Genomic DNA, 27,120 nt, shown 5'->3' on the forward strand with positions numbered 1-27,120 from the left:
CCCGGGGCCGCAGCTCCCTGCCGGGGCTCCGCGGCCAGCGCCGCCCGCCGCTGCTGCGCTCGGCCCTGCGCTTGTTGGGTTGTTGCCCCCACCACCCCCACCCAGAAAAAAAAGAAAACAAAAAAGAAAAATCAATAATATTGTAATGCCTAAACGGCATGGGCAGTGGAAGCGGCAGCGGCGTGGCAGCGCGTTCCGCACCGCCAGGCCCCCCCCCTCCGAGGGCCGGGGCGAGCGGCGGCGCCGGGGCCCGGGGCCAGCGCTCCGTCCCCGCTCGCCCGTGCCCCCCGGCAGCGGCCGCCGAGCCCGTCCCGGCGCCTTGCGGAGCAGCTCCAGCAGCATTTCCTGATAAACCCAGAAGTGCCTGAACGCCCTGAGGAATCCCAGGAGCGTGCACAGCAATATGGTTATTACTGGATGATATTTGGGAAGAAAGTGCTAATGGGCAATCTGGTGTTTATTTTGAAACTGCTAACAATGATTTTTCTCTGGTAAAAAGGCAGTGTCTGGGCGCACGGCTGAGTGGGTTTTGAGCATGGGCTCTAACAGATGGTGCGGAGCTAGAGGTGCGGGCTCGCCCCTCGCTGCCGGCGCCCGCCGGGCTGGGGGCCCGCCGCGCCTGGCCGGGTTGGGACCGACCGCCCGCCGCCCTGCCGGAGCCGGGGGCGGCCCCCGCGAACCCCTCCGGCCTCCGTGAGCGGGGGTGACGAGCCTCACCCCAGCACGGCTCCCCGCGGGGCGGCGCGGCCGCTGCCGCTGGGTCAGCCCCGGGAGGCGGCCGCGGAGCCCCGCGGAGCGGCGCGGGGGGGCGCGGCGGCGGCGGCCCCTCCGCCAGGTATTGTTTTGCAAACAGAGGGGTAATATATGACAGCGCAGACATAACAAGCAGCCTGTGGCTGCGAGTGTTTGTTGTTGCAGCGTGCCATATAACTTCTGGTGATTGTTACTTTTCCTCTGATGAAACCACGTATTTATAAGTGATTTATTTTTTATTTTGTAGCACAAACAGAAATCCATAAACTGTCGGTTCAGCGCCATTGACTCTTTGATCAGTTACTGGGCTATTTTTTTTTTCCCCCTCTCCCTCCCGTCAGTGAGGAGAGATTAAAAGCCTTTATTTTCAGCACTCTTGCTGCTGCAAAGGTACGGAGCCTAAACGAACAATAAAAGTGCACTTAAAATGTATCCTCTTTGCCCCTTCATTCATCGGTAACGAAACTTATAGCTGCCTATGTAAGCCTCTTAATTAGACTACTACAGCGATTTCCGAAAACATTTAGCTGCTATATACAAAGGAAATAAACCCACATTGTCAACTCGAGAGCGCTCCAGAGTTTAAAAGGGCTCCTCTGTAAGCTATTGAAATAATTATTGAAGGGTACAACGCCTTCGTCTTTGTCAGAGTAATTGTACTTCGCCTGTCAGCTCTGCTTTTCTCCGGGAGGAAATCACACTATTTTACTACTGGAGGCATTTAGGTCCAACCCGACGTTAGTCAAGAGCAGCAGAAAGTTTCCGCGGGGTGGGAGCGGGGCCAGGGCCGCCCGGCTGCCGGGCTCGGGGGCCGCGGGCCGGCAGGAATGAGCCGGGGGGCAGGGGCAGGCTGGGCCGGGCGGGGGCACGCCGGGGGTACCCCGGCAGCTAGGCGGCACGGCTGGAACTGCCATCTCTGGGATCTGATCTCCAGAACACTGTAAATTATTACTCGTTCTCACCTTCCTCCTCACCTCACCCCTCCGCCGCCGCCCCCCCCACACCACACACAAAAAAATTTAAATGGTGAAATGTCTTTCCGGAAAATAAAATAAAAAATAATTGATAAAAAACACGACGAAAAATAAAAATCAAAAAAGTTGATTAAATCCAAGGCCAGCGAGTAGCTTTCTGTCTTTAATTGCTGTGCTGCAATGCTGATAACACGTAGTTATCATCGGAAAAGTTGACCAAGACAGGTTAAATAATTTAATAAGGAACTGCTTGTAATTATGTTATTTACAAGGTATGACAGAGGTTTGAGGAAGAAACAGAAGCTGATCTCAGGGAAATGGACGGGTTTGGGTGACCCCTGGAGCACGGAGTTTGAATTATGGAGATGGGGGGCTGAGAGGTGAATATGGACTAGAGGAGAACAAGATGACTTTTCACCTCAGCACATTTAACTTTTAAATCCAAATAAACGTCTCGTGTTACTGGATCATCGCATTATAAAAGAAAAGGACTAATCCGTGGCCGGTTGCGGAGCGCCTGGGCGGAGGGGCTGCCCCTTCCTCACCGGGGGAAATATCGCCAAAAAAAGTTACAAGGGGAGGGGGAACGACAACTGCATTTTAAAATAAACAGGGCAAGTTGATTTTTTTCCCCTTTCCTTTCTCCCTTGCTAAATTAATTATATCAAACATCTGTTCACATGACGCTGTACCTAACGCCACACACACTAGTGATGCCAAGACTTCCTCCGACAGCAACAACACACCTTGTTCGCCCTTTAACATCTCCTCCGGTAACGGGTATTGGAGTGACTCGCTCAGGTAAATGAGAAATAGGTGCGGTCCCACCGGTTTAACATCCTCCCTCCCCCTCCCCCTGCCCCCCCTCCCCCCCCCCCCCCCAAGCGAGGGCAACATACAAACTTAGTAACTCGCGTGTAAAGAAAAGCGTAAACTTTCTCACCTGTTTGGTCATTGAGTCTATTAGACGAACGTACAGGTCCTGCTCCGTCCTAACTCCTGGGGAGGGAAAGCAGAGAAAAAGTCCTGTCAGGATTTCAGTGCCGAGCCACCCAAATGACATAACGAAAGCATGAGGTCAGGCAGCTCACTGCCATGGGCAGGGACGGCCGCTCGCGCCAGGCTTAAAATAAAAATTACAAAAAAAAAAAAAAAAAAAAAAAAAAAAAAGGAGAGAGAGAGAAGAAAAAAAAGGCCAGAAATCACCTAGTGCCGGGCTTCTCGCCCCCGGCTAGACCTGGCGCGGCGGGGCCGTCCCCATCAGCCCCCCGGCCAGGCTGGCTGCGGCCCCACGGCCGCGGGGGGAGGGCGGCACGCGAGGCCAGCGGCGCGCGGGGGGCCGGCGGCGCCGCGTGCTTCCCTGGCGCGTGGGGACCCCGCTCCGCCCGGGCCGGGGCTCCGCTCCGCCCGCTCCCCGCGCTCACCCCAGCCCAATAATTACCATTAATTCGCAAAACTGGAAAAAAGTCACTTAAAAGTGATGTTCTGCTGGAGCAGCTATCGATCCCCTTTTTTACTTTCCACTTCAAGACCAACCGGTTAATCATGTGAAGTACCATTGACTTATTGATCGTTTATGTTTTGTTTTCCTTATATGCCAAGGAAAGAGCCGTGTTTACATGCGTGTAATTTTAATCTCCAAATCTTTATATCCTTTTCCAAAAGGCCTTGAAAAAGAAAGTGAGACTTTTCTGCGGCACACAGACGTTCAAAAATGAGATAACGACAACTTACCATTGCTATACAATAACTGAAGTTTATAATGAATTCCATTGTTAGTTTTTTCATTGTTTGGCTCCTGCAAGTAACGATAAATAATTACATTTAGCATGAAAAATATCTCCCTCCTCCTGACGTACATTTTTCTCGTCCCTGAAGCGGCTCGGAATTAACAGTTTGCAGAAATTCAGCCCACGGTCACTTTTGTGGAGCGCTGATGATGTCATTATCTCGGTGCAAATATGTCATGTTTAGCCGTTTTCCCGGCGTTAAAATAAGTCGGGGACGCGGCAGTAAGTTTCTAAACCCGGGGTCTATTCGGAGCGGCCGTAATAACGGGGGGACCCGCACGTGGTCTGGGCGCCTCTGGAGTACCGTTAGGGCTGCCGTGGTTGAAAATTATCTTTGATCAATTAAATCACGCTTAAACGTTTTTGTTTGTCTGGGTTTTTTTTCCAAAATAATAATAATTAAAAAAAAAAAAAAAAAAGATAACAGGCAGACTTACTTTCTCTTTCTCCACAAAGTCCACAAAAGCTGTTCTCTCAATCTCCACTGGCTGTCCCTGCCTGTCGTACAGAGCTAAGACGAAGTGGAAAAAATTGGATTTTCTGAGATTGGAAGGCGGCTGTTTCTCGAAATGTGCCCGAGCCAGCCCCACGCCGCTGCGGGAGAAAACAAGACAAGGCGCGGGTGAGAGCGGCCGGCGCGGCGGGAAGGGGCGCGCAGGCACCGCGGCCGCGGGGGGATGCGGGGAGCGCGGAGCGGCGCGGAGCGGGGAGGCTGTAACTGATACGGGGCGGGCGGGGGGGGGGCGGGGGGGGGGGGGGATTTACGGCCGGGATGAGAAATACAGGAGGAGAAAACCGCCGGGAGAGGATTTGGCAGACGTACCTTTGGGCGGCCGTGTTAGCATCCACTACCCCAGCAGTATGCATCCATGAGCGGACGGGATTCATCCCACTGCCCAGCGGTTCTTCTTTCATGGTCGTCCCACCTCTTGGTATATTTTCCTGAATCCCAAACATTAAAACAAATTTGGGCAAAACCAGCTCCTAACCAAAAGGGGTTAAAATTGAGGGAAATGTCAGATACGGGGTGGGTTGGTTGTTGCTTGATTTTCTCTCTCTCTCTCTCTCCTTGGCGACTGGAATATAAGAGATGACTTTACTCCCTGTGATCAGTAGGAGAAAAGCCCAGTTCAAGTCTTGCTTCCTTCTTCAATCTGTCCTGTATTGGCACGACATAAACAATTTACTGAGTACTTCTGTGCAGCGAGTTGGATGGCGTTCCAGTTTGGTGGTTTAAAAAAAAAAAAAAAAAAAAAAAAAAAAAAAAGAAAGAAAAAAAAAAGAAAGAAAAAGTGTAACTGCAGCCGGCGACACTGCGAGGTTGCTTTTTTGGGGGGGGGGAGGGGGGGTAAAAGAATAAATATTTTTGTTGTTGTTTGCAGACGCGCTCAACGTGGTGTCATCCTAGTAAAATCGCCTCGGAAAAAAAAAAAAAAGCTTCAGGACACTGCTGAATCGACCACTTTCTGGCAAGGCTCTCCTGCTCCAAAAGACAAATAAACGGGAAAAAAAAAAAAAAATACTGATTACCGCGGAGGTGTTCCCGGGCACACGGGAGAACGGGGCGCGGGCCCGTGGCGTCTCACGGAATGGACGGAGGCGCGCAGAGCCCGGCCCTCCCTCCCCGAGGAGCGCGCCCTTCCCCGGGAGCCGGGCCCCCGCCACCGCGGGAGAGGTGTCGTCACTGATGACGTCGCCGGTGGGCGGGCTCAGCGCCATATATGGAGCGTGGGGTTCAGGCGCTCGCCGCCGCGCTCCTGCCCGGGGCCGGGCCCCCCCCCGCCCCCAGCCGAAGGTCCCCCCCGCCCGGGGCCGGGCAGGAACGCGCCGTCGAGGTCCCAAGTATCTTCTTCAAAGTGGCTTCGAGGAACCGTCTCAAGCGCCGGGCCACGGGTGACCCGCCCCCCCGCCCCCCCTCGCCCTCGTGGGCCGCAGGACAGAGAGAGGAAGGGTGGTCAGGGAGACGTGACCCTCGTGGAGGGTCGTGGGGGTGTCGAGGCGGGGGGGAGGGGAGCGTGGGGACGGACAAAGGGCGGCTGGAGCCGAGCAGCACCCCTCCGCCAGCACAGGACAGAATACACACACAGCCGCGCACGTAAATACATCTATTTGAAGTGTTCATACACACAGACACACATATCCACAGCTATATGTCCGCCTTGTCCATATATATCTATATATCCGCCTCGAGTGATAAGCCTTTTCCGCCCAGTGCGGATTAGGACTTCCTTTTTAATTTTTTTTTAATTATTATTATTATTTCTTTTTGTGAATTGCTAAGGTCCGTGCGTTAATATTTTAATTAATCGGTGAAAATCGAAGTCCGATTTGCGTTATCAGGAGACCCCCTGATCCTTTCTCTAAGGGGTGAGGGCGGGGGGGAAATATGTGTTAGAAAGCAATCTATTTTGCTGGTGTTGGGGGTTAATGACTATTGCCAAAGATAAGTGAATTATCAAAGCTGTTGCTCTACCCGATCTCAAAATCCATTACATTGCTGGCCGTCTAATTAAATACGTAAGTATAATAAAATCATATTTTATGACTATTTGAGGGTAATGAGATTAGTCTTTAGAAGCGATCGCCACATATTAAAGATGCCACTGTCTATAGAATGTTAATAACCTTAAATCAAAGTGTATGGAAACTATTCATGATAAATTAAAAGAAAATTCCTGTATTCATAATCAGCCCGGAGCTTTTGAGGTACAGTAGAGCAGATTACAAACCCAAACACTTTTATCGCGGAGGGACGAGCGGACCAAAGTTCCCAAACAATGCGGCGCTCGGGCTGGAGGTGGCATTTGGTGGCACCGACACATTGAGGGACCCCGGGCGGGCGCCGGGGGTGCCGGTTCCCCCCAACCCGCCAAATCCGCCCTCCTAAAAATAAGGTAAAACCGCCCAACAACGCTATAATTGTAACATATTTCCTAAAATGCACATAACAATGCCGAAGTTGGTTCTTCCCTCTGCTAACGAAAGCATAATGCTTAAAATCATTTACAGTATCTTTAATTCAGATTACACGCGCCAAGGCGATTTAAATCTGATTACCAAATTAGAAGGTTTTAAAACAAATCCTTTTAAATCTGATACTGTTGACTAAGGGAGGAGGGGGGGGGGAAGTTCCATAAGCCCATCACATAAGGTAACGATCCTGCCCCAGAAAGAAAGGGAGTTTTAAACCTTTTTGACAACAAATGCAGCTGCCCCACTATTTTGGACGATATTAAGCGAAAATGAATGCAAATCTGTGTTCAGAAGCCATCTGGCCAGAAATGGGGGAATCAGCTGCTCTTCACAACAGGCTCTGAGGCTGAATCTATTTCAGCTCATTTTCTAGATCATCTGGTCCTGCACCCAAAGCGTGGAAAATACGGTCTTTATCATTCACCAACTTTATCTTTTTTTTGTCACTCCGCGGCTGGCTGCGAGCTGCCGGCAGCCGGGAGCCCGCCCGGGATGCTCTCTACCCGCACCGCTCCGCGCCGCTCCGCGCCAACCCCAGGCCGGCATCCCGCGGGGCCGCCGCCCCCCGACGACTCCGCCGCGGCCCGGGAGGGGCGGCCGGCCCGGCGGCAGGGCTTCCCCCGGCCCGGGACCGGTGTCGGGGAGGCCGGCAGGGCCGGGAGGGCGGCCCGCCGCCGCGGCACCTTGCACCGGCGAGCCGGCGGGGGAGCGGGGCCCCGGCCGCGGCCCGGCGCCGGGCGGGCAGGGGGTGTGCGCGGCTGCCGGGGGCGGCCCGAGCCCTCCCGGCTCCGCGGCCCTCCTCCTCCTCCTCCTCCTCCTCCTCCTTCTCCTCCTCCTCCTCCTCCTCCTCCTCTGGCGCGGCGCGCCAAGTCTCCCTTTTGTGTGAATTTACGGGGTGAGGCTTCAGTGATCCCCCCGCAAATTTGCATTTAAATAGCGACATCAAGCGATTCGCGTGCCACACACCAGTGGGCTCCCAGATGTCACGGCGGAGCCGGTCAGATGGCCGCAGCCCAGCTGTCCCCCCGGCCCAGCCCCGCTCTGCGGCCCCCGCGCCCGGGGCGCCCCGCCGCCGCGCCGGCACCGCCTGCCGCGGCCCGGGCGGGGAGACCTCCGCGGCCGCGATAAATCACGCCCGGGAGCGCGGCCGTCTTCCCCCTCGCCTCTCGCCCCGCACCGCATAATAACACATAATCACACGCCGTACGTGGATCGCGCAGATTAAAATTGATAGCCTCATTTCCACTGCCGTTATAGGATTCTCCTAAACTTTTTTTTTTTTTTTTTTTTTTTTTTAACTCGGGACAATCCCCTCGGGACCATTATCTTAATCATTTCACTTTTTTTTTTTTTCCTCTCCCCTCCCCTTTCACGTTTGAAATCACAAGTTTCAGCCCGTATTGACTTTACTGTGAATTTCGTCGCGGACCTGCGTGGGCCGCCGGCCGGGCCGCCCCGCTCCGCGCCCCCCGCCGCCGCTTCCACCGCAGAAACTTTCCCAGCGAAAAGTTGCGCCGGGAGCGGCGGCCCCGGCCCCGGCCCTGCCCCGCGCCAGCTCCCCGCCGCCCTGGGGGGCTCGGCCGGGCCCCGCGCGAGCTCGCCGAGGTGCATATTTCAATTTTATTGTTTGAAGGCGCCGTCATTACTAACGTGCTCGGTTACAGTAGGTGTAATTTATGCCCGGTTTAACCGAAACAAATCTCTGCTAACTCCCGTTTCCTGTGCTGCAGAGGGGTGATAAATTTGTATTTTCGGGTATTTTCAGCCGAGCGGCGGACGCCCAGGTACCGCGACTCCGCTGTCGGGGCGGGGGCTGGCCGCCGGCGGGGACTTCGGGGCGTAAATTCACGGGAGAGGCGCGGCGGAGGAGGTAATTAGCGCGGGGGCGCAGCGGGCCCCGGCCCTCGCGCGGGGCGTCGCGCAGCCTGCGCCCACGGCGGACCGGCGGCCGTGCAGAGGCCGAGCCGGGGACCGGGCTCGGCAGCGGAGCCGAGCCCCCGGCGGGGGCTGGGGTGCTCTTTTGGGGCACACCTACCCCCTCCGCCGCTAGCAAAGGCCCCCCGCGCCCCGCCACGGGCAAAGTTTGCGGGAGGGCCGCCCCGCGCAGCGGGTTCGCATCCCCGGGCTGCTCCGGCTTCGCCCGCCGGCCTCCCCCGCCGCCCGCCTTTCGGTATTTATCTCCCTGGCTTTGGGCTGATTTCAATATTTGAATTCAAATTCCTGCGCATCCCGGGCCCGGGGAAAAGCCGGGTGCGAACCGAGCAGGAGGTGCAGCCGGCCGCGGGGATGCGTGGGGAGCGGCAGCCGGCGAGGAGGAGGGCTGACCCGCTCCGCGCTCCGCGCAGGCCACCGCGGAGCTCAGGCAGCCGGCTCCGCGGGGGCGGTGCGAGGCGCGGGGGGCACCGTCCCTGCGCCTGCCCGGGACCCTTCGGGCAGCGCCGTCGGGGCCGGGGCGCCCCTGGGCGGGCAGCACACGCACCTCCCGCGCCTTTGCGCGCCCCTGCGCGCCCTGCGGCCAGGTTGCGCGGCGTGGTGGTGCAGCCGGCTCGGGGTAAAGGAACTCCCTCCCGGTGCGGGGGTGTTTTACTCAAACCGGCGCCTGGCTCCGCGCTCCTCCAGGAGCGCTTTCGCCGTCCTGTGCCCCGATATTGTTAAATCAAGAATTAGTTCTTAAAGGAAAAAAAAAAAAGGGGGGGAGAGAAAAAAAAAGAGGAAAAAAAGGTTTAAACTTTCCCCGTACCCGCATGCCAGCCCTGGCAGCCGTGCGTCCAACGAGAGCCTGGCCTCGGAAGGGAAAACCGCCCGCGGCTGCAGCCCGGCGGTCCGACGGCGCGGCCCGGGCGCTGCCCTGCCCGGAGGGGCTGCGGAGCGGCGGCCCGGGGGGACGCTGCGGGGCCGTTTCCCTGACCCCCAGGGCCGGGGGGGAAGGCTGGGGGGGGGACGCGGCTGCCCGCCAGCACGGAGCCGCGCAGCCGGAGGGGAAACCGCCCCGGCGGTGGGGTGCGGGACGGGCGCGGGCGCGCAGCCGGGGCCGCGGGGAGTTGGCGGCCGGACAGGTCCTGTCGTGCGGCGAGAACAATATAAACTGACTCCAACTGAACAAACAAGGATCGATCAGATAATTTCAGATATTATAATTGGCTTTAATTAAACACACTTCGTTCTAATTAACTCTGAAATTTTAGCATGCTTTGGGACGTTGGTGTCTGATTTGATATTGTCAGTCCAGATGTCCTAATAAAATTCAATCCTCCACTCAAGACTTCAATATTCACTAAGAACAAAATGCAAATTAAATGTAAAACCTAAAGTATCGCCAAAGGTATAATCAAGAAAGGTGTCTCAAAACTTCTCACTTTTTATTACGCAGTAGTTAGAAAATGCAGATTACATCCTAACAAGACCTCTACTGAATAATATAAACCTTAACTCTTTCATGGTCAAGGCTCGCTCTCCCCGGCGCTCTGCCCTGGAGGGATCTGGGAACATCCTGAGCCACGCGCAGCCAAATATTCGCGGTGCGGGGCCGGGGCTGCGCGGAACGGGCGCTCGCCGGGCGCCGGGAGCCCCGCGGAACGGGCACCTCGCCGCCGCCGCACTGGCGGAGCAAAACTTTCCGCTTTAACAAGTACTGTTCTCGCCGAGCCGGGCAGCGGGAGGTGCCCCAGCCCGGCACCGGGGTGCCCAGCTCCCGCTCCGTCACGGCGGAGGCAGCGGTGCTGCGCTGCAGCAGAACCCCGGGCGCGGCGCCGGTACCGGCCGCCGCGCAGCGGGCTCGGGGCAGCGGGCGCTCGCCCATCCGGGCAGGACACGGATGCCCTGCGTGGGGAAGGGGCGGGAGGGGACGAACGTCCCCCTCCACCCAGGGGGACGGTCCACGTCGCCTTGCCCCGCAATTTCCTTGCAAGCCACAGCGGTCCTTTAAATAACTGAAGCCCGCAGAGCAGGTCGGTGATGCGCGGGGCGGCAGCCGACCCCGCTCCGCACCGCCCCGCACCGCTCTGCGCAGCCGGCACGGCCAGCGCCCCGGGGCGCGTTACCGGCGCAGCCCCCGCGCCTTGCCAGCCCGCAGCTCCGCGCACCGAGCGGGGTACAGAGCGCGCAAAAAGCAGAGCTATTCCCACATTAAACATTTGTATGTTTTCCATACTAATGGAGTCACTTAAAGCTGTTGCTAATTTAACTTTTTAAAAAGGCCACAGCGTGGTGATTTGCATTTTCTTTAGGATATTGAAATGAAGAGAAAACTGCTGGGCGGTGAGGCTGCCCAGAGCATAGCTGGGGGCCATGCAGAAATAAAAACAGATAAAGAAAAGAAGAAAGAAAGAAACTGCCTTCTCTTCTAGACTATTAATAAGCAATTTGTCCCGCTGCAATTTACATCGCAAAGACAAACGTGTCGGGGCGCCCGGCTGCCGCCTAGCCCGGCCAGGGCCCCCGCGGGCCGCCTCCTCCCGGCTCCCGCACCGCTCCGCGCTTGCCTGCCACCCCCCCAGCAGCCCACCCCCCACCCCCCACCCCCCACCCCCCTGCAAACTGAGCGAGGCCCGGCCAGGCGCGGAAATCCCGCGGCCGGCTGGCCCGGGCGCTGCCCGCTGCACCTGGGGCTTGAATTTCAAATGAATTTCCGAGCGCTCGGCAAAGAAACGCGCCCCGGTTTGGGTAAACAACAAGTGCTGAGATCGACATTTCTCTCGCCAGATTCCCCCTCTCGGCGCACAGAAGCTCCGCGGCTCTAGCGTGGGGACGGTGTGCCATCTACAGGACACTGCGCGGCCGGCCGCGCAGCGCCCGCCGGCCCCCGCCGCCAGCAGCCGCGACGTACCCGCTCCCCCCTGCCATGTCGGTGGTGGAGCTTCGATTATTTGTTATTTGAACTTTTCTAACACCGTATTAAAACTTTACGGGTGACAAAGGCCAGGGCGCTGCCTGCGCAGTCTTTGGGCGTTGGATTAAAAGATATGAAATGTAAAGATAATGCAATTTGATTTGTTAGTCTAACTCCGCGATTTGAGAGTTGATGTCCCCAAAGACCAGGCTAGCTTTTTCCCTTTATTTATTTTTATTAAAACATCAATCTACTCTGGAGCTGGGTGAACTCAGTTTCACCTAGAGAACATAAAATTCTCCATACCAAGGAAATAAGCACCTTTCATAAATCAACAGTATTCCTGACAGATCGATCAATTTTTGGCTGTTAATCCGAAAGGAGGAGTTTTAATTGCTTCCTGCCTTTTAGCCCGGGCACCTCGGCACGTCGGCTCCGGCAGCGCCCCGCTCTCCCCTTTTGTGCTGGCGAGGTGGAAAAAAGCCCCGTAGACTCGGCCGCGCCGCCAAGAACACGCGCAGAGCAGCGCAGGGCAGCGCAGCGCCGCGCCGGCCGCGCTCCGCCGGGCCCCCGCCGCGCAGCACCCCCCACGCTCCCCTCGCCGCGCTACCTGCGCGCAAGCGGCGGCCGGCGCAGACGGGAGCCGCGCTCGCCGCCGGCGGCAAGTAACTGCGAGGCAGGACACATGTGGGCGCACAGGGGCGCGCAGAGGTGCGCACAGACGCGCGGGGCGGCGGCACCCGCGCACGGCCCGTCCCAGGTAAGCGGGCGCTCCGCCACCCGCGCCCCCCGCTCCCGCCGCCAGCCCGCGCCCTCCCCCCCCCCCCCCCCCCCCGCCCCCGCGCAGAGGCGCGCAGACAGGGACGCTGCAGAAGCGGGACCCGCGGACGCGGGCGCTTACCTTTCGCGGCTAATTAGGCCAGGGAGAGGTTTTCCGAGGGAAAGCCCCAACCCGCGCGGAGGGCAGCGTTTATTGAGGAGGGGAACGGCGGAGTGTGCGTGTGCTCTGCGCGCTTTAATACACTACTTACCCACCGCAGCCTCGCCGAGGCTCTGTGGGGCACGGCGGTGCGCGGAGCGCAGCAGTGCGCAAGCGCCCCCCCCGCGCTGCGCGGGCGGGAGGCGGGCGGGAGGCGCGGGGCGCCCGCGGGGGCGGAATCGGCGGCGCGGCCCCGGGGGGGAGCTAGCGCCCGGACCTGGCCCCGTCCCGTCCCGGGCCGCCGCCGGTACCGTGGACCCCCCTACCCGCCCGCCCCGGGGGGCTGCCCCGCGCCTCGTCCCGCGGAGCCCCGGGCCCTCCCGGGTGGCGGTTGTTGCGCTGGCGCGGGGCGGGCTCTGCAGGGGCGGGGGGGGGGGGGGGGGGGGGGGGGCGATGGATTCTCAGGAGCAAAACGCTTTAGGAACGCAACAGTTTGTGCTGCGGGGCTGCAGCCTGCCTCCGCCTGTGAACTTACGGCTCCAGCTTCGGGAGGGAAATGGCCGGAGAGACGCTGGTCACATCTTTTACAACTCTTTAACTCTTTCAGTTTCCCCACTCCGGCTCGACGTGACGCCTGCAAGGCGCACCCCCTGCCAGCCACGCTGGGTGCGGTGCGGGCAGGTGCTGGGTCTCAGGAACTTCTTAGCTGCGTTACCCTTTGGTTTTGAGACGCGGGGGGTTGCACTGGCGATGCAGCGCACCGAGAATGCTACTGGCTGGAATAAATTTTATTTTCTTTCTTTCTGCTCTTCCTCCCCTCCCTCTCCCAGCTTAGCACAGGAACTCTTGCAGTATTATGTTCACCTTCGAGGAGGGTAGAACTGCTGTGCTGTTTAGCAAGCTCCCTGCTAGCACGGATACTTTCTAGTGATCCAGCGTCTTTGTAAGTGATGTGCAGTTACGCGATGTGAAGGTATTCAGAAAAAAAGTAGCAGTTTCCAAGTCAGGCAGATTCCTGTGGTGCAGTGAAGCCATGCTTTAGGAATGGAGCTACATTTATAAAGAATAAGCCTATCGCTGTTGACCTTGGTTACAGATTCAACATTCACCTTCACGTTTGTTCTGACAGCAGCTACTTTCTGGGTTCGTTTGAATTCGTAGAGTCATGGCTTTTAGCGGCGGGGGCAGGAGGGCGGCTGCAGGCATCGGGGCAGGAGCCCACCCGTCTTGGTTCAGAGGATGCCAGACCCATGTCTGGGGTGGGTGCGGGGATGGTGGCCATGGCCAAGGCTACCCTTCACCCCGGGGTCCCATCACAGAGCTTTCAACTTGTCCTGGGCGAGGGGGACCTCATGGGTCTCTTTCTGCTGTGTTCACCCACTGACAAGCTCGGCTGCTGCTCATGCCAGCCTAAGCGCTTGGGAAACAGCTTTCCAGGTGTGCTGGAGGTGTTGAAGGTTGTGGGTTTAGATCTAGAAAAGACAACACAACTCTGGTCCTGCTCTCCGGTGCCCTGGGGTGTCCCCACTACCGGTACGGTCAGTGGAGGCGCTTCAGCTTAGCATTTCATGGGAGGTTTTTCATGCCTGGCCTGGGTCTGGGAGGGTGGACCTGAGTTCTGGTGACCCAGTAGGAATGACCCGCCAGTGGCCTTAGAAAGCGCCACAAAGGCAACTGGAGGATCTGGACATTAATAGTTTTACAACATACTGATGGCATGGGTTGGTAAAATTCAGTTCAAGGGGGTTCATTCAAGGGAACCTTATACATGTGATGCCTGGAAAACTGTGAAAAAGACACAAATTTTAAAAAGCATTCCTGACTGGAAAGAAAAAAAAGGTCTCTGTGGGCTTTGTGAAGTCAGCATGGGTGAAATCAAGAGGCAGGAACGCAGGGAGAGCTGGTCATTCCAGGCCTGAGCCCTGCGGATTGTGCCCGACCTAACACCTTGCCGTAAGCCAAGAAACATTCTGCTGAAAAATAGCGGTGAATTTCCTTTCATTATACAGTAACCACTTTTTGCATGGAGGCTGAGCTAGTCTTATTAAGACAGATAGGTGTTCACAAAATATTTATAAAGCAGATTCCTCGACAGCCCCATGCCGTTCCCAAGGCAGGCAGTCTGTCCGTGCAGATGATGCAGGGCCGGTGTGTGCTCTCCCTCAAACCTTCACCTTCAAACCCCCGTACAAAGCACTGCCTTTTGTTATGGCCCACAGAAGAGCTGTGTGGTGCATATGGCTTGAAAATTAATTGTGCCACTCTTCTTCCATTGTGAAGAGCATTACCAATCCACTTTTTAAAATTTAAAAAGATCATATATTTTTCACATGCTCATTGTGCTCTTCAGAAAAGGAAGCTTGGTTATGCTCCAGCCTTTTAAATCAACAGCATGCATACAAACTAGTAGGTGACTGAACACTTTCAGGTATTTAAAAAAATGAAATCATAGTCTTAGTCAATGCTTTGGACCCCCTGGACATGAGGCAGCCCCTCCGGAGTCAGAGGGCTGCATGCAGGCTAGCAGCGGTCCCTTTTATTTTGACACCACGCGTATTCTTGGCAACTTTCACTCCTAGATTAAATTACAGTGCTCTGGGACCACTGTCTAACGGCAGCTACTTAAGTTATTAGGGTAGAACTGTGACAACATCTTGGTGCTCCTTATCTCTTTATTCTTAGCTCACTTTTTAGCACACCACACTCTCTATCAGCAGTTTTCATTCCTCCTTCTTTAATCTTACCTCCAGCCTTCAGTGTGTTCGAATGGCTCCTTTCAGCGCTGAGGCAGTGAAACTCCCGACTCCAGCTCTGCAGGGATGCTACAGAAGCACGCGGTGACGTTTCCCCACGGTATAAGCATGTTACCTTTGCAGTTTCACTCTTCCATCAGCCTGGGGCATCTTGTCTGCTCCCAAATCAGTGTATTCCTCACGGCAGCGCACAGTTGCAGCTCTTTTTCAAGTGGACATGCTGCAACCATGTCTCAACACATATAAAATACACTGCTAAACACTTGCAGCTCACTAAACCCATCTTGTTTGTGGGAGGCTGAACTCGGGCACCAAAGTTCCCCTGTGCTACGTCAGCAGTACGGTTTCCAGCGGAGTCACTGCGGTTGCAAGTGCACGGCCCTGGTACGTGTGCACCTACACTTCAGAGTAAGTCCTGCTCCACTTTTCCTCCGCACAAGGACTCGATGTGCCACCAACGCAAGGATGCTCATGCCAGGCGCACCTTTGAATGGCTTTAGGAAAATGCATTTCGGATATGACCCAACAGCCCTTTACGTGAGACCTGGTGCGTTAGTGCAGCCATTCCTTTAAAGGGGGACTACTTTCAGCTCAGGAGTTATTTTTAACAACCTTATGTAAAGACTTTCTGGTTTTCATAATCACAAAATCATTTTCCTTATGTGCTGAAATCTCTCCATTATTTTTTTCATGCAGAAAGGGAAGTAAGTAAAGTACAGTGATAGAAAAGGTCATACTCTCCAAACCATAAAAAAAGTAATGCCGTCTCCTCTAAGTGCTGGAGGTTAAATACTTTAGTGGGAAGTGTCAGGGATGTAAGAGGACATTGACTGAAGCAGTGGCCCCTTCCTTAAGCAACTGTCTTTGTGCACCGCCTGGAATCCCCTGGCTCGGAGACCTCCTGGAAGCGGGGTCGTGGGGTGGGAGGTCACTGATCGCATGGCCATGAGTTCAAGAGAAAATGTGGCAGCAGCACTCACCAGGGACCATGCCAACCAAAATCACAGCAACTTCACCAACAGCCAGCAAGGCCTGTCAGGCGTGCAGAAAATGCAGCCGCTTCTCCCTCCGTATCAGGAATTCAAACAAAAACCAGCAGCGACAGGGAATGTTTGCCTCCAGGCCTGTTTGCTAGTGCAAAAGTGTTGCAACCTGCTGATGGAGACAGGTGGAATGAGGGAGGAAAATGTGAGCATTATAAAAATATAAACAACAGCAAGGAGAATATTGAAATTAAATATTGCTAGCAGAGAACTCCACCAGCAGACTCTGCTGGAAATTATCTTAGACACCATGATACAGAAATGTTTCCTTTTAAAAAGGAAAATGATCTAATCAAGATGTATGTGCGTGGCAATATGCTCGCAGGGAGAGTAGGTTGGAGTTATCTGCTTCAATTAGGTGCACTTACTGTGTTCTTGTCCTAACAAAGGACACGAATAATAAATATAAAACATTTTTCTCCAAACCTGTGTCTTAGTCGAGCAATTCAGGTCATTCTGAGTCATACATGAAGTATGCGAAGGAGAAGTTACAAGATAAAAATATCGTTAATGTTTTTGAGTAATTGTGTATGCAAGATGCTGCCCAGCAGCCAGCCGCGTGTTGATGTCCAAAGGGATGCCGGGATGTGCCCATGAGGGAGAATTCTTCACGATCTCTCAGTACAATGAAGGGAAACTGGAGAAGGCTTCTGTGACCCCTGAGCCAGCAAGCTTAGATCCTACCTGTGCTAATTTAGAAATGATGGAACTGGAAATTTTTTATTTATTTTGTTCCCTTGCTCCTATTGACCCTCTGTGTCCTGCATCCCAGTGATGGGTCTTGTCGAGGTTTGGACATCCCAAGGCTCAGACATCCCACCGCTTCCCCATGAGAAGAACACGCGAGGCTCAAATTCATGGCAGATCAGGGATTGTGTTTTGCAGCCAGAAAGCCAAAGCAGAAAACGCACCCAAGTGTATCTTACTATTGAAATGGCTATTTGTTTCTGTTCAGATTATGTATTTTTAGAGCATAAATTATGAAAATGGATGATATTCCTGTTTGAGCAGCTTTATGAAAAATGAACTTTGGCTGAACACAAACAGCAAATAAAATAGGAAACGAGTTAAAAAATAATGCAGACCTTCATTTCTTTTAAGGTAAAATGACTGGTCCCGGGTGTTAACACCTTCGTAGACCTGCCTAGATATGTTCTGAACCCACTAAATAAAGGATTTCATTGTGTTTTTATTTGTCTGCTTTGTTTTGATGTGGAATTATATCCACAATCTGCTTATCTCTGTTGCATTACTAGCAAGCAAAAGTTATGCTTTGCTGATTGAATTTACTTCACAATCAGATGCTTGATTTTTATATATATTTAAAATGTTTAACTGCTTTTTTACTAACAGAAGTTATAGTAAGATATAGTAAGTATATAAGTAAGATATAAATAGATAAGTAAGATATAAGTAAGACCTTATTTATTATTTATTGCTTTTATTTTAGTGTAGTAGCTGTGAAATTCAGACATGAGATAGGATATGTGATTTTGAAAATACCCCCCCCATGCCTTGTTCTAGTGTGTCAGCACGGAACTGAAGCTGGCCGTCATGACATCACAGATCTGAGAAAGCAAGAATTTGGGTGATAATTAAATTAATTCTTTAGTGCATCTTGAATATTATCAGTGTCAGAAGGCCTTTGCTACCGGCAGCTCTCCATTCCAGTGCTCTGTTAAAAAGTAACACTGAAAATATGCTTCACTAGCTTCTTTTTTTTTAAGTGGTAGATTTATCTCCTAATTTTGCTCTTGTTTCACAGTCTTTTATAGGACTCTTGGACAGTTTATAGATGCCAGCTGACACCTGTAAAGTTCACCTGAAGCTGTTCAGCAATTTAAAACACAGCGATGCAATTTATCTAGAACTCTTAATGCACAAAAAAGGGAAAAATTGATTAGAGTGGATGACGAACTCTTCTGTTCTGTCTTTATAATGTGGATGTAAACCTGTCAGGTTTTACAGCCGCCCTCACACCGCTTCAATTAAACATATCTTTTGAGGGGAGACCATGTATTTCACTCCAGCCTGGGGCCCCACTGCTCCCAGTGCCCCAGCTCACCCCCAGCCGTGGTGGGGGATCCAGTACAGGGACAGGGGCGTGAGGCAGCATCAGCATCAGCAGCATCCCTTCCTAAGAAAGGTACCGACAGCTCACGTATGGTTATGCCGTGTTTTAAAATTTTCTTTAACTTGATAAATTCAGATTAGCAAAAAAATAATAAAAAAGGGAAGGGGAAAAAAATATTTTATTACTTTGAGAGCCTCTGCTGGTGCCAGGTTACCTCGTCAGACCGCAGCCCAGTGATGTGCCCAGCCCAGACTGGGGTGATCCAGGCAATGGGGCTTCGATGGCTTTCCCCTAAGACACGGCTCTGTCGCACACGTTTCTCAGGTTACTTGATTTTTTCTTAAAAACTTTCTTTGACAAGCTCAGATACTCAAAATAAAGGGACAAAAAAATATGACTTGCAAGATGTTATTTATCTGTCCTGTGATATTTCTCTTTTAAAGCTTGTATTTTCAACCTAACCTAAATATTCAGGAAGGCCTAGTCATTATATATTTATTTCAATTGAAAGCCGAGAGGCTCCTGCAATCAGATGGCTGCAGCATCTGTAAATCTGACTAAAGTACTGATCCCGCTATTCACAATTATGTCAAGTTTGATCATCTGAAAAAAGCCGCCTTCTTGCTTGGTATTTATCATCTTTCAGACAGTAGCAGACAGTGATCTTTTACTCCCTCATGCAACATTTCAGCAAGCGTTATATATTTCAGAGACATTTTCGTGTATGTATATGCTACGAATTGTATGCAATATTCCAGAATGGTTCCACCAGTAGTGTACAGGGAAACATTACAGTATTAACCACCTCTCACCTCACCCATTACCGTGTTTCTTTTCCTAACATACTGCAGTATAAGAAGCATCTGATTTCCTGTTTAAGTGCCATATAATCACTTGTTACACATAACAGCACACTTCCTTTTAATGCTTAAATCCTGGGAGCTGCGATTTCCAGACGTCTCATGACTGCTTCAGCGATCCTCTACAAATCGTTGGGCCCATCAGACCCGATCCCTGGAATAAAACAGCCCACAGGCCTTCACCAAGGTCCCCTTTGAAAATGGACACAACATATCGATTAATAAAACCTAAGGTGAGTAACAGAATGCACAACAACTCTTGGTAAGCTTTTTCCAGTGATGAACTACTCCTACTGATGCAATTGTCTTCTTATTTTCTATACCAATGTACCGAATCTTCACTGTTGGGCCCTGGACCTCGTGCTCCTGACTGCCCCGGGCAGTGGGATTTGCTGCTCGGTGAATTCGCTGCGGCGTTTGGATCCGAGCACAAAGCAGACGAGCTGCCGAACGCGCCAGCAGCCCAGGCGATGGCTGAGCACGGCTGAGGCTGCGATGCAATCAAGCGGTTGTGACCCACGGTTGCAGCACCTGATGAGTGGGGCCAAAATCAGGGCTTTGACCCCCGCTCTGCCCACAGCCCTGCCCTGCGCATCGATTGCCCTGCTCGCCACTTGCTGTGAACTCCGACAGCGCCAGCCTGCGCTTGGACAGATGGGGTCCCAGCTTGTAAGAAACAATGATTCAACCTGAAAGTTTAAATTACTGTAAGCAGTAATAATTGATTAGTCTAAGACAGTTCGGCATGTGCCTTTCAGTGCCCCAAGCATGAGCCTGGGACCCAGCACCCCAGACCTCCCGTGTCCCTGTCCCAGGAGCCACCAGCCCAGCCGGACCTGACCAAACGCATCGCTGGCGCAGGGGGCTGTGGTGCTGAGGCTCAGCCTGTAACGCCCGTGGCAGAGCACGGCTCTCAGGCCACCTCTTCCCCAGCTGGCTAGAGTTTGCTGTAGAGGGCATGGGGACACGTCTATGGTCCATAGCAGCACATTGCAGAGATGTCCTGGGAATCTTTTAAATGAGACATCAGTTATGTGGTTGCCTGAGATTGTGGGTGACACGACGTCGTGACTCCCACAGTTCCATCCAGCATTGCACTTCCATGTTTCCAGATAAAATTGATAAAATTCCAGATAAAAATGAATGCGCCTGTAACGGGGGGTGAGTTTGGTGTGCGGGGCATGTTTCTGAGGGGCTGTGCAGGCTTTCCATGTGTGCAACATGAGCCCCGTGTGTCATGCGCAGGAAGGGGTGGTATGTCCCCAGCTGTGCAGCACTCACCAGGCGACCCCAAAATTCATACTCTCGGGTGTGGAGGGGTAGGCTGGGTAAGAAATAATCGGGGTTTTGTTCTTTTACTTCCTGGTGAGGCAGCCAGGGCCGTGTGTGCTGTGCCAGGTGCTGCTAACTGCTTCATCAGGAAGAGGAGGGTTTGTTCAGATGGGTGCAATAATCCTGGTGAGGGTTTATTTGGAGGTTCCTGCAGGCTCAGGCCCCCTTGGAGTTGCCTCAGCTGGGGGTTGTTCTTGGTGGTGGTTTCTTCATTGTACACAAGGGACACGTGCAGATAGAGGGGCTGCCGCCTGCGAGTGATCCGACACTGGTGGCAAGAAAGGTTTTCTTGTTCTGGGGGGACGGGTGGGCATCTGCTGCATTGCTTGTGGTAAGTAAACCAAGGCAGCATTGGAGCATCAACCTTGGATGTTTTAAAATCACAATAATCTCTAAGCTTTGGGGTGCTGCATGTGTGCAGGGACTCTAATTTGTGGCTTTATTTGGGATGGGTGGTGATCTGGCAGGATGGCTTTAACATGCCAGCCTTGTGATGAAACTCCCTCCCTGAAGCTGGAGGGAGCTCGACCGTTCCCAGGGAGCAGCCTGAACCTTTGGGTGCTCAGGGGTGGGGGACACCCCCTTTCTGGGTTTTGTGCAGCAGTTAAGGTGGGCAGCTTGATGTAAGTGCCTGAGAGGGAGTATCAGAGCGTGAAAAGTCTCTTGTCCAGTGTTAATATTGGACAGTGAGACCATGTGTAAGCTTGTGTTGCCTACTCTGAGGAAAATATACCGTGTGTATACAATAATGTACCATGTTTTAGTTAACTTGCTCTAAGTTACTGCTTTGAGATGATAGGAAGCTGGGAGGGGCTCACTAGGAACTCTAGCGAGGATTTCTGGGCAGCTTCTTCTGGCTGGTACGGCATGATGCGGAGAAGACCTGTTGTCCCCAGCCAGCCCCGCTGTGGGAAGGGGGATAAAACCCTGCCCTTGCTATTGCTCTCACCCCTTGCAGAAATGTAAAGATTGCCCAAATCCAGAGGTTACATGTGGGCTAATGCACACGGACAAGGAAAGTGGAGCAGGGAGAAATCAGAAAGCATATTGATGCTATTTTTTATTCTTCAGTGCCAAAAGGGGGAAAAAAAGTTTCTTAACAAAGCTGGCTTGTAGGATCCTTGCCTGGAGCCGTGCTGTGGGGAGAGCATTTCCTACACTTTGGAGCTGACCATCTAATGACAGTGCTCTTAATAGTTTTGTTCTAGTCTGTGTCCACAAATGCAGATTGGTATCTGCTCGTTACAGCTGGAATGCCTCAGGGATGTAATCTTAGGGCTATAATTTCATGGTGGTGAGGCCAAAGTCAAGGAATATCTTTTCTGGGCATTGTAAGAAAACCAACCTACCCATTACGGGTCTTTTCTGGCAGTGCTCAGGAGCACAGAAACCCCAAGCCACTTTGATCGACAGCAGCCTGGGACACCGCCGGTGTCACAGCCTCCACCGCCAGCCCTGGCCAAGCTCTCACCAGCAAAACCCTCCTGCAGATCCTTTGGGTGTGCTGGGAAATAGGGGAAGGGAGTTGCTTTGACTCAGAAGTTAGCAATGGTAAAATTGTCACACTAAGATTAAATGAGTTGATGGGGAAATAAAATGCATTATAAATGCCATTAAATTCAACATAAGGTTTCCATAAAGCTCTTAAAATTGGGCAAATGTAAAAGTACACTGAGCAAATCTGCCCGCAGAAGGAAGTCTTGTCCTGAAACAAGCAAGAGAAATCCTGGAGAGGTGTTGATGTGTGTGCTCAGGCCATGGCTGGCATGGGATGGGTCCCTCTCTGCCTGCTCCCTTACACACAGGAGCATCGCCTGGCACTGCTCAGCGCTGGGTTTGCTCCACCGAGAGCCCGGATTATTCCTCATGTAAGCTGATACTTTAAAGTTCCCGATGTGTTTAAAAGTGGTGTTTTGTATTGCAAGCATTCTGGTGGGATCCACACTGCACGGTGTGTAACTGTGAAGATGGTATGTGACTGACTGAGGCAAGATGCAGGATTTATCTGATTGAAAAAAATAATAAAAAAGAAAGGAAGGAAAGGGATATTTGTTTTTTTTTGGGGGGGGGGCTGGAAGCTGACACTGGTATGTGCTTGTGCTTCTGATATGTTTTTGCCATCAACATGTTTGTTAGATAGTAATAGTCCTAAATTGACTTGGCTGCTGCCTAAAATGAGCTGGATATTGCTGTAGAGAAATTATCTGCACTTTATTAGATGCTCTACTTTATTTGGTTTTGAAAAACAGCTTCGACTTGAATGGATCTTCCTGATCTGGGTTGTTTGGTGTGCTAATTGTAATCCTGTAGCCATAACTCTTTAAAATATCTCTACAGATGTACTAATAGATCCTGTTAGGGTAGTTAAAGTATAAAAACATTTGTCTTTAAAATATCATTCTGTCTCTTCTTACTGAAGTGAAATGAACTTGCGTGATCTTATCAGGCTTTGCAGGCCTGCCATCTACTGGTGACGTGTTTGTAAGGTGGCTCGGGGGCTTCGCCTCAACCTCTTCAGAGAAATGTTTTAAACTTCTTTCACCGAGCGGCTGGCGGCAGGGCGAGGGGTGCTGGGGGGGACAGAGGCTGCGGCCGTGCCCCCGGCAGGGCTCGCTCCGCACCAGGGGGGCACCAGCCACCACTCGCCCCGTTCCTGCCCTTTCCGAACCCGCCTGGCTGAGGCGTTGGAGGGACCGGGGTGCCGTGGCCGTCCCAGCCGGGCAGGGGAGCAGCTTTGCTGGCTCTCACGGCTTTCCCCCGCCCCGGCGGTGCAGGGAACAGTTGTTCCTCTGGACTATTTTTAAACCTGTGCTGACAGTGGGCTTAGTGAGTGCTGCCTCAGATCTGCCGGGCACGGCTGGCCCCGGACAGCGTGCAGCAGTGACAGATAATACCCACACATAGTAGGCTGGAGACAAAGCTGTAAAGGTTATGCTTCCAGCTTGCCATCAGGAGCTCCTCAGCGTGTAGTGTGGCTGCTATTCCTCCTTTTCTAACGTTTATTGCTGTTTTTCCAGTGATGGGGGGTGTTGGTCTTCCCCGTACTCTTTTACAGATGCAGCTGCACTAGGACTTGCTGATCTCAGTGGATGATTTGCAAGAACAAAGATCCCACCAGCTTGTGATGTGACTTGTTGAAAGGGTTTTAAGGCAGAGAAAGCTGTGCTGCACTCTGCGGTGAGCATCTGCACGACGTGCCCAGGTGTGCTGTCCCCTCCTTGAGCCTTTTCTTGAATGTCCCCTCTGCTTTTCACATGTTTCTGCCTAGTCCCAAGCGAGATAACACAGTGCTTCAAGGAGGAGGCAGCCCAGTGCACCGAAGTCCTTGCTGAAGGAGGAAGCAATAATTCTTTATTTAAAAGAGATTATAGCTTACTGCTGTAAATTACCGTATCTCTTTATTTGATCATGTCGCTAACGGCTCTGTGAAGGCTTAATGACAACTGGAGCCTTCTGCTGCACCGCAGCTGCTGAGTGGGAGGCCGTGAGCTGCTCGGGGCCATTGCAGCTGCCGCGGCCTCGGGGCTGTGCAGGACCCGCGCAGCCTGGTAGGCTGGCACGGCGCGCTCATGAGGTCCTGTGGGCGCGGGGTGCTTGTGCTCAAATTAAGATTTGCAGGTAGGGAGCGGAGCTGTGTCTCCATGCAGCGGCAGGGAAGGGTCTGAACCTACAGCGGCCCCTTGGCCGTGGAGCCTCTTGCTGGACTCTGCTGCCTTTTCACTCTCTCCTGAAGGCTACGTAGCGCTGCCTATCCTAGTTTTCCTTCTTTCTGCTTAAGTCATAAATTATCAAGTGATAGCTACCACAAGTGACTGCGTCTTAATAGCCATTTTGTCCAGCTGTAGGTGTGTGAGAAACTTCTGGACACTGAAGAGATCTCTATGGTTCCCTTGCCTTTTTTTTCCCTAGGTATTAGCTTGTGGGGAAAATTCCTGGGAGGTCAAAGATCGAACATGCTTAAAAATGAGCAACACTTCAGTACCTTGTCCCTGGTCCCCGTAGTCTTGGCACCACTGGGCTCCTCGTGGGAAAGCCTTCCCTGGGATCCACCAGCTCCTGGAGCACTCCCTGTCACCTGGCTCTTACTGGAACAACTGTTTGCAACAGGATGAAACCCTGGGCCCACCGAAATCAATGCTACTGACCTCACAGCAACTGAGGTATTACGCCTGCTGAATAATGGCTCTCAACTTTTACACCGATACATGCGATGGAAAAAGCTTTTAGAGGCTACCACAGGCTGAATTCCTGCCTGAGTCCAGCTCTTGTTTTACTGTGCCAAATACGTACCCAAAACAGTCAGCTGTTGAGCTGCGAATGTGTATGGCAGAGCAGATCCAAACTGTTTAAGAAGATCAAGCCCTTGTTTGTTAAGGCTTAAAAATACCATCTCACCAAGTGCAAGCTGTAATTTCCTAGGCCTTATGGGCGAGGATGCTCGGCCTTGGGAAAGGCGATGGTGCCACCAGAGCCTGGCCTCGTGTTTGACATGGAGCAGTGCCTGCAAACTGCTCTAAATCCTAAAGGCATCAACCCAAAGGCATCCTGCACCCTGCACAGGGCTACTGGCATCAGCTTGAGCTGTACCCTGCCCTGGTGCTGGGGACAGGGCTGTGCAGGGGGCTTCCCTGCTGACGCCCTTTCTCTCTTGGGTGTCTGCTGGCAGATAGCAGAGCTGATGCAGTCTTTGTTGGCAGAAGTTTTGTGACTTGGGAAAGATGCCCAGACCCCCCTCTGCCTCTTCGGTGCTTTCATAACAAACTGGGGCTGGCAGGACAGTGGAGGGCACTGTCAGCTGGTTAGTGACAGGGGCTTTCAGGGTCAGCCAGAAAACCCCCATGAAATAATGATTATCAGTTCAGAATGTTTAGCAGCTTTCAACTTCAAAACTTAAATATTTTTGACTTCAGACAGATTTTTGCTGTGAACACTCTGTGCAGACTGGAGGGGTGGGAGCTAGGGTTTATGGATGGGGGACTGCCCTGGGGTATGGTATGGTGTCTCCTGCTGCGGTGGGGCATCTGTGGATGTGTTCACTGGCTTGTGAACTGGTGATTGCACCCATATTTTGTTACTTGCTTCTAGGGAATGCTAGTTCTGTCCTCGCTGTGTGTGGCTCTGCGGTGAGCCTGGCCAGCCCTCAGGGAGGCTGTGGGCACAGGGTGGGCTGTGCCCATGGGAGCTGCCACCCCACTGGAGTGCCTGACCTCCCACGGCGATTCCTGTAAACATCTGTCAATATTAGTCACATATTCTAGGTTTTTAATTGATCATGCTGCCTCCTTGTACATGATGTTTTTTCCAGGGTTTTACCATAATAATGACTTCTAATGAAGCTGATTATGTCTCCCATAAGGAACATTAATAGATGAATGCGTTGTTCTTAAGGTACATGTCTTCATCGAATGAGCTGTAACGAGCACAGCACGGCGCTCCGCGGAGCATGGGATGTGTGGTGCTATGTGCACACACACGTAACTCAGATGTTTTTATCCTTTAATTTCTGGGCTGGATCCACACTGCAAGAGATGGGGCAGAGCGGAGCGTCTGAGGCAGCAGGGCTGAGCAGCGTCGGTGGTGGCTGCCGGGTTTGGGGCACAAAACCAGCCCTTATGCACGCTGATACGCAGCTGCTGCAGAATTAGCCTGCGCTCAATATTGGAGATCTTTCAGAAGCAGTATCGATGTGCTTCGCTACTGCAAGGTGCAAACTGAGACATCAAATGAGGCATACGCAACATGAAAACGCAGCGGTTATTTCTACTTATTCCATAGGTCAAAAAAGGCACAGGTATTGCATTCCTCTCCTCATTTCTCTCTCCCCATGTGTATTACCAAATACTTTTCTTTTGGCTCTAAAACCATATAATCTTCTGCACAATAGCCTGTGCATGTTCAGATTCTAAATCCTTATGAAGTTGGGCTAATTTTCCTGCTTCAATGTAGTGAGTGTTAACAAAGTATTCTATCTAAATAATGCTGTGAAATGCAAATTACCGCTTCCGTAGTAGTTTGCTTATTACAAACTCATTAAAATGCGTAACCCAAAAACTCTCTACTCATTATGAAGCTCTGTGCTATATCACTCCATAATATAAAGCAGCTGCGTGTTGGCTCTTTGATATTGGAAACCCTATTGTCATTAACCTCATTATGACAATACTTCTTTATGATATTTGAAATGCATGCCTTTCAAGAAGGATGCTATAAGGATGATAATATTTTTCTGTTTTGCATAATACAAAGTGAGGGGAAAACGGGCAGCAGGAGATGAGGAGACTTGGTATATTTATTAGCATCCCCGGGAACAACTATGGTTCTGTAAGTTTAGACACCAGTAGATGCTTGTGCCTCTGACAGTGATCTCTTGGCAAATGGAAATAGTGGCTCACATAGTTTTTACCCTTAATCTCCTGTTGCTGTGGATAAGTAACCTGGTACTTCTATAAGACACAAGGTGTTTGCAGTGAGCGGTAAGTTGAGAAGCTTCTGAGGGTGCTAGCCCCACATGGATTACTTTCCTGAACTTGTTCTTGCTTGTGATACTCTCCACCCTGAAGAAACATCCCCTGCATTTACTGAATTCCTCTAACTATAAGAACTCTTGGGTTTACAATTTATTTTACTTTTTTTTCTGTGGTTTTTTTTTTTAGTATATATATATTTGCATTGAGACCTGAAGGAACTGGAGTTGCTTAATGCTCCGTTTGTTACTGAGCTGAATTCTTCATAGAATTCCAATGTGGTTCTTTTTGGTTTTTTTTTGGTGTTTTGTTTTGGTTTTTTTTTTTTTTTTTCTGAGTGGAAGTAGATCAGAAAAC

At 52.3% G+C, this 27,120-nt stretch overlaps 1 protein-coding gene across 2 annotated transcripts in view; it reads right to left on the reverse strand.

Annotated features, from left to right (window-relative positions):
- The window catches only part of EBF3 (EBF transcription factor 3), a 121,087-nt gene extending 116,305 nt beyond the window's left edge, over nt 1–4,782 (reverse strand). The window contains exons 1-4 of one of the 2 annotated variants that reach the window (XM_040607310.1): nt 4,341–4,782; nt 3,955–4,111; nt 3,462–3,525; nt 2,671–2,726 (exon numbers count right to left, since the gene is read on the reverse strand). In XM_040607310.1, the coding sequence (XP_040463244.1) occupies nt 2,671–2,726; nt 3,462–3,525; nt 3,955–4,111; nt 4,341–4,474 (411 nt within the window). In that variant the 5' untranslated portion in view covers nt 4,475–4,782. The remainder of the gene's footprint in view (nt 1–2,670; nt 2,727–3,461; nt 3,526–3,954; nt 4,112–4,340) is intronic. The other variant, XM_040607311.1, reaches the window with a different exon arrangement.
- Nucleotides 4,783–27,120: the final 22,338 nt, after the last annotated feature.

The sequence above is a fragment of the Falco naumanni genome, chromosome 9 (assembly GCF_017639655.2).
Source record: "Falco naumanni isolate bFalNau1 chromosome 9, bFalNau1.pat, whole genome shotgun sequence".
Taxonomy (NCBI): Eukaryota; Metazoa; Chordata; class Aves; order Falconiformes; family Falconidae; genus Falco; species Falco naumanni.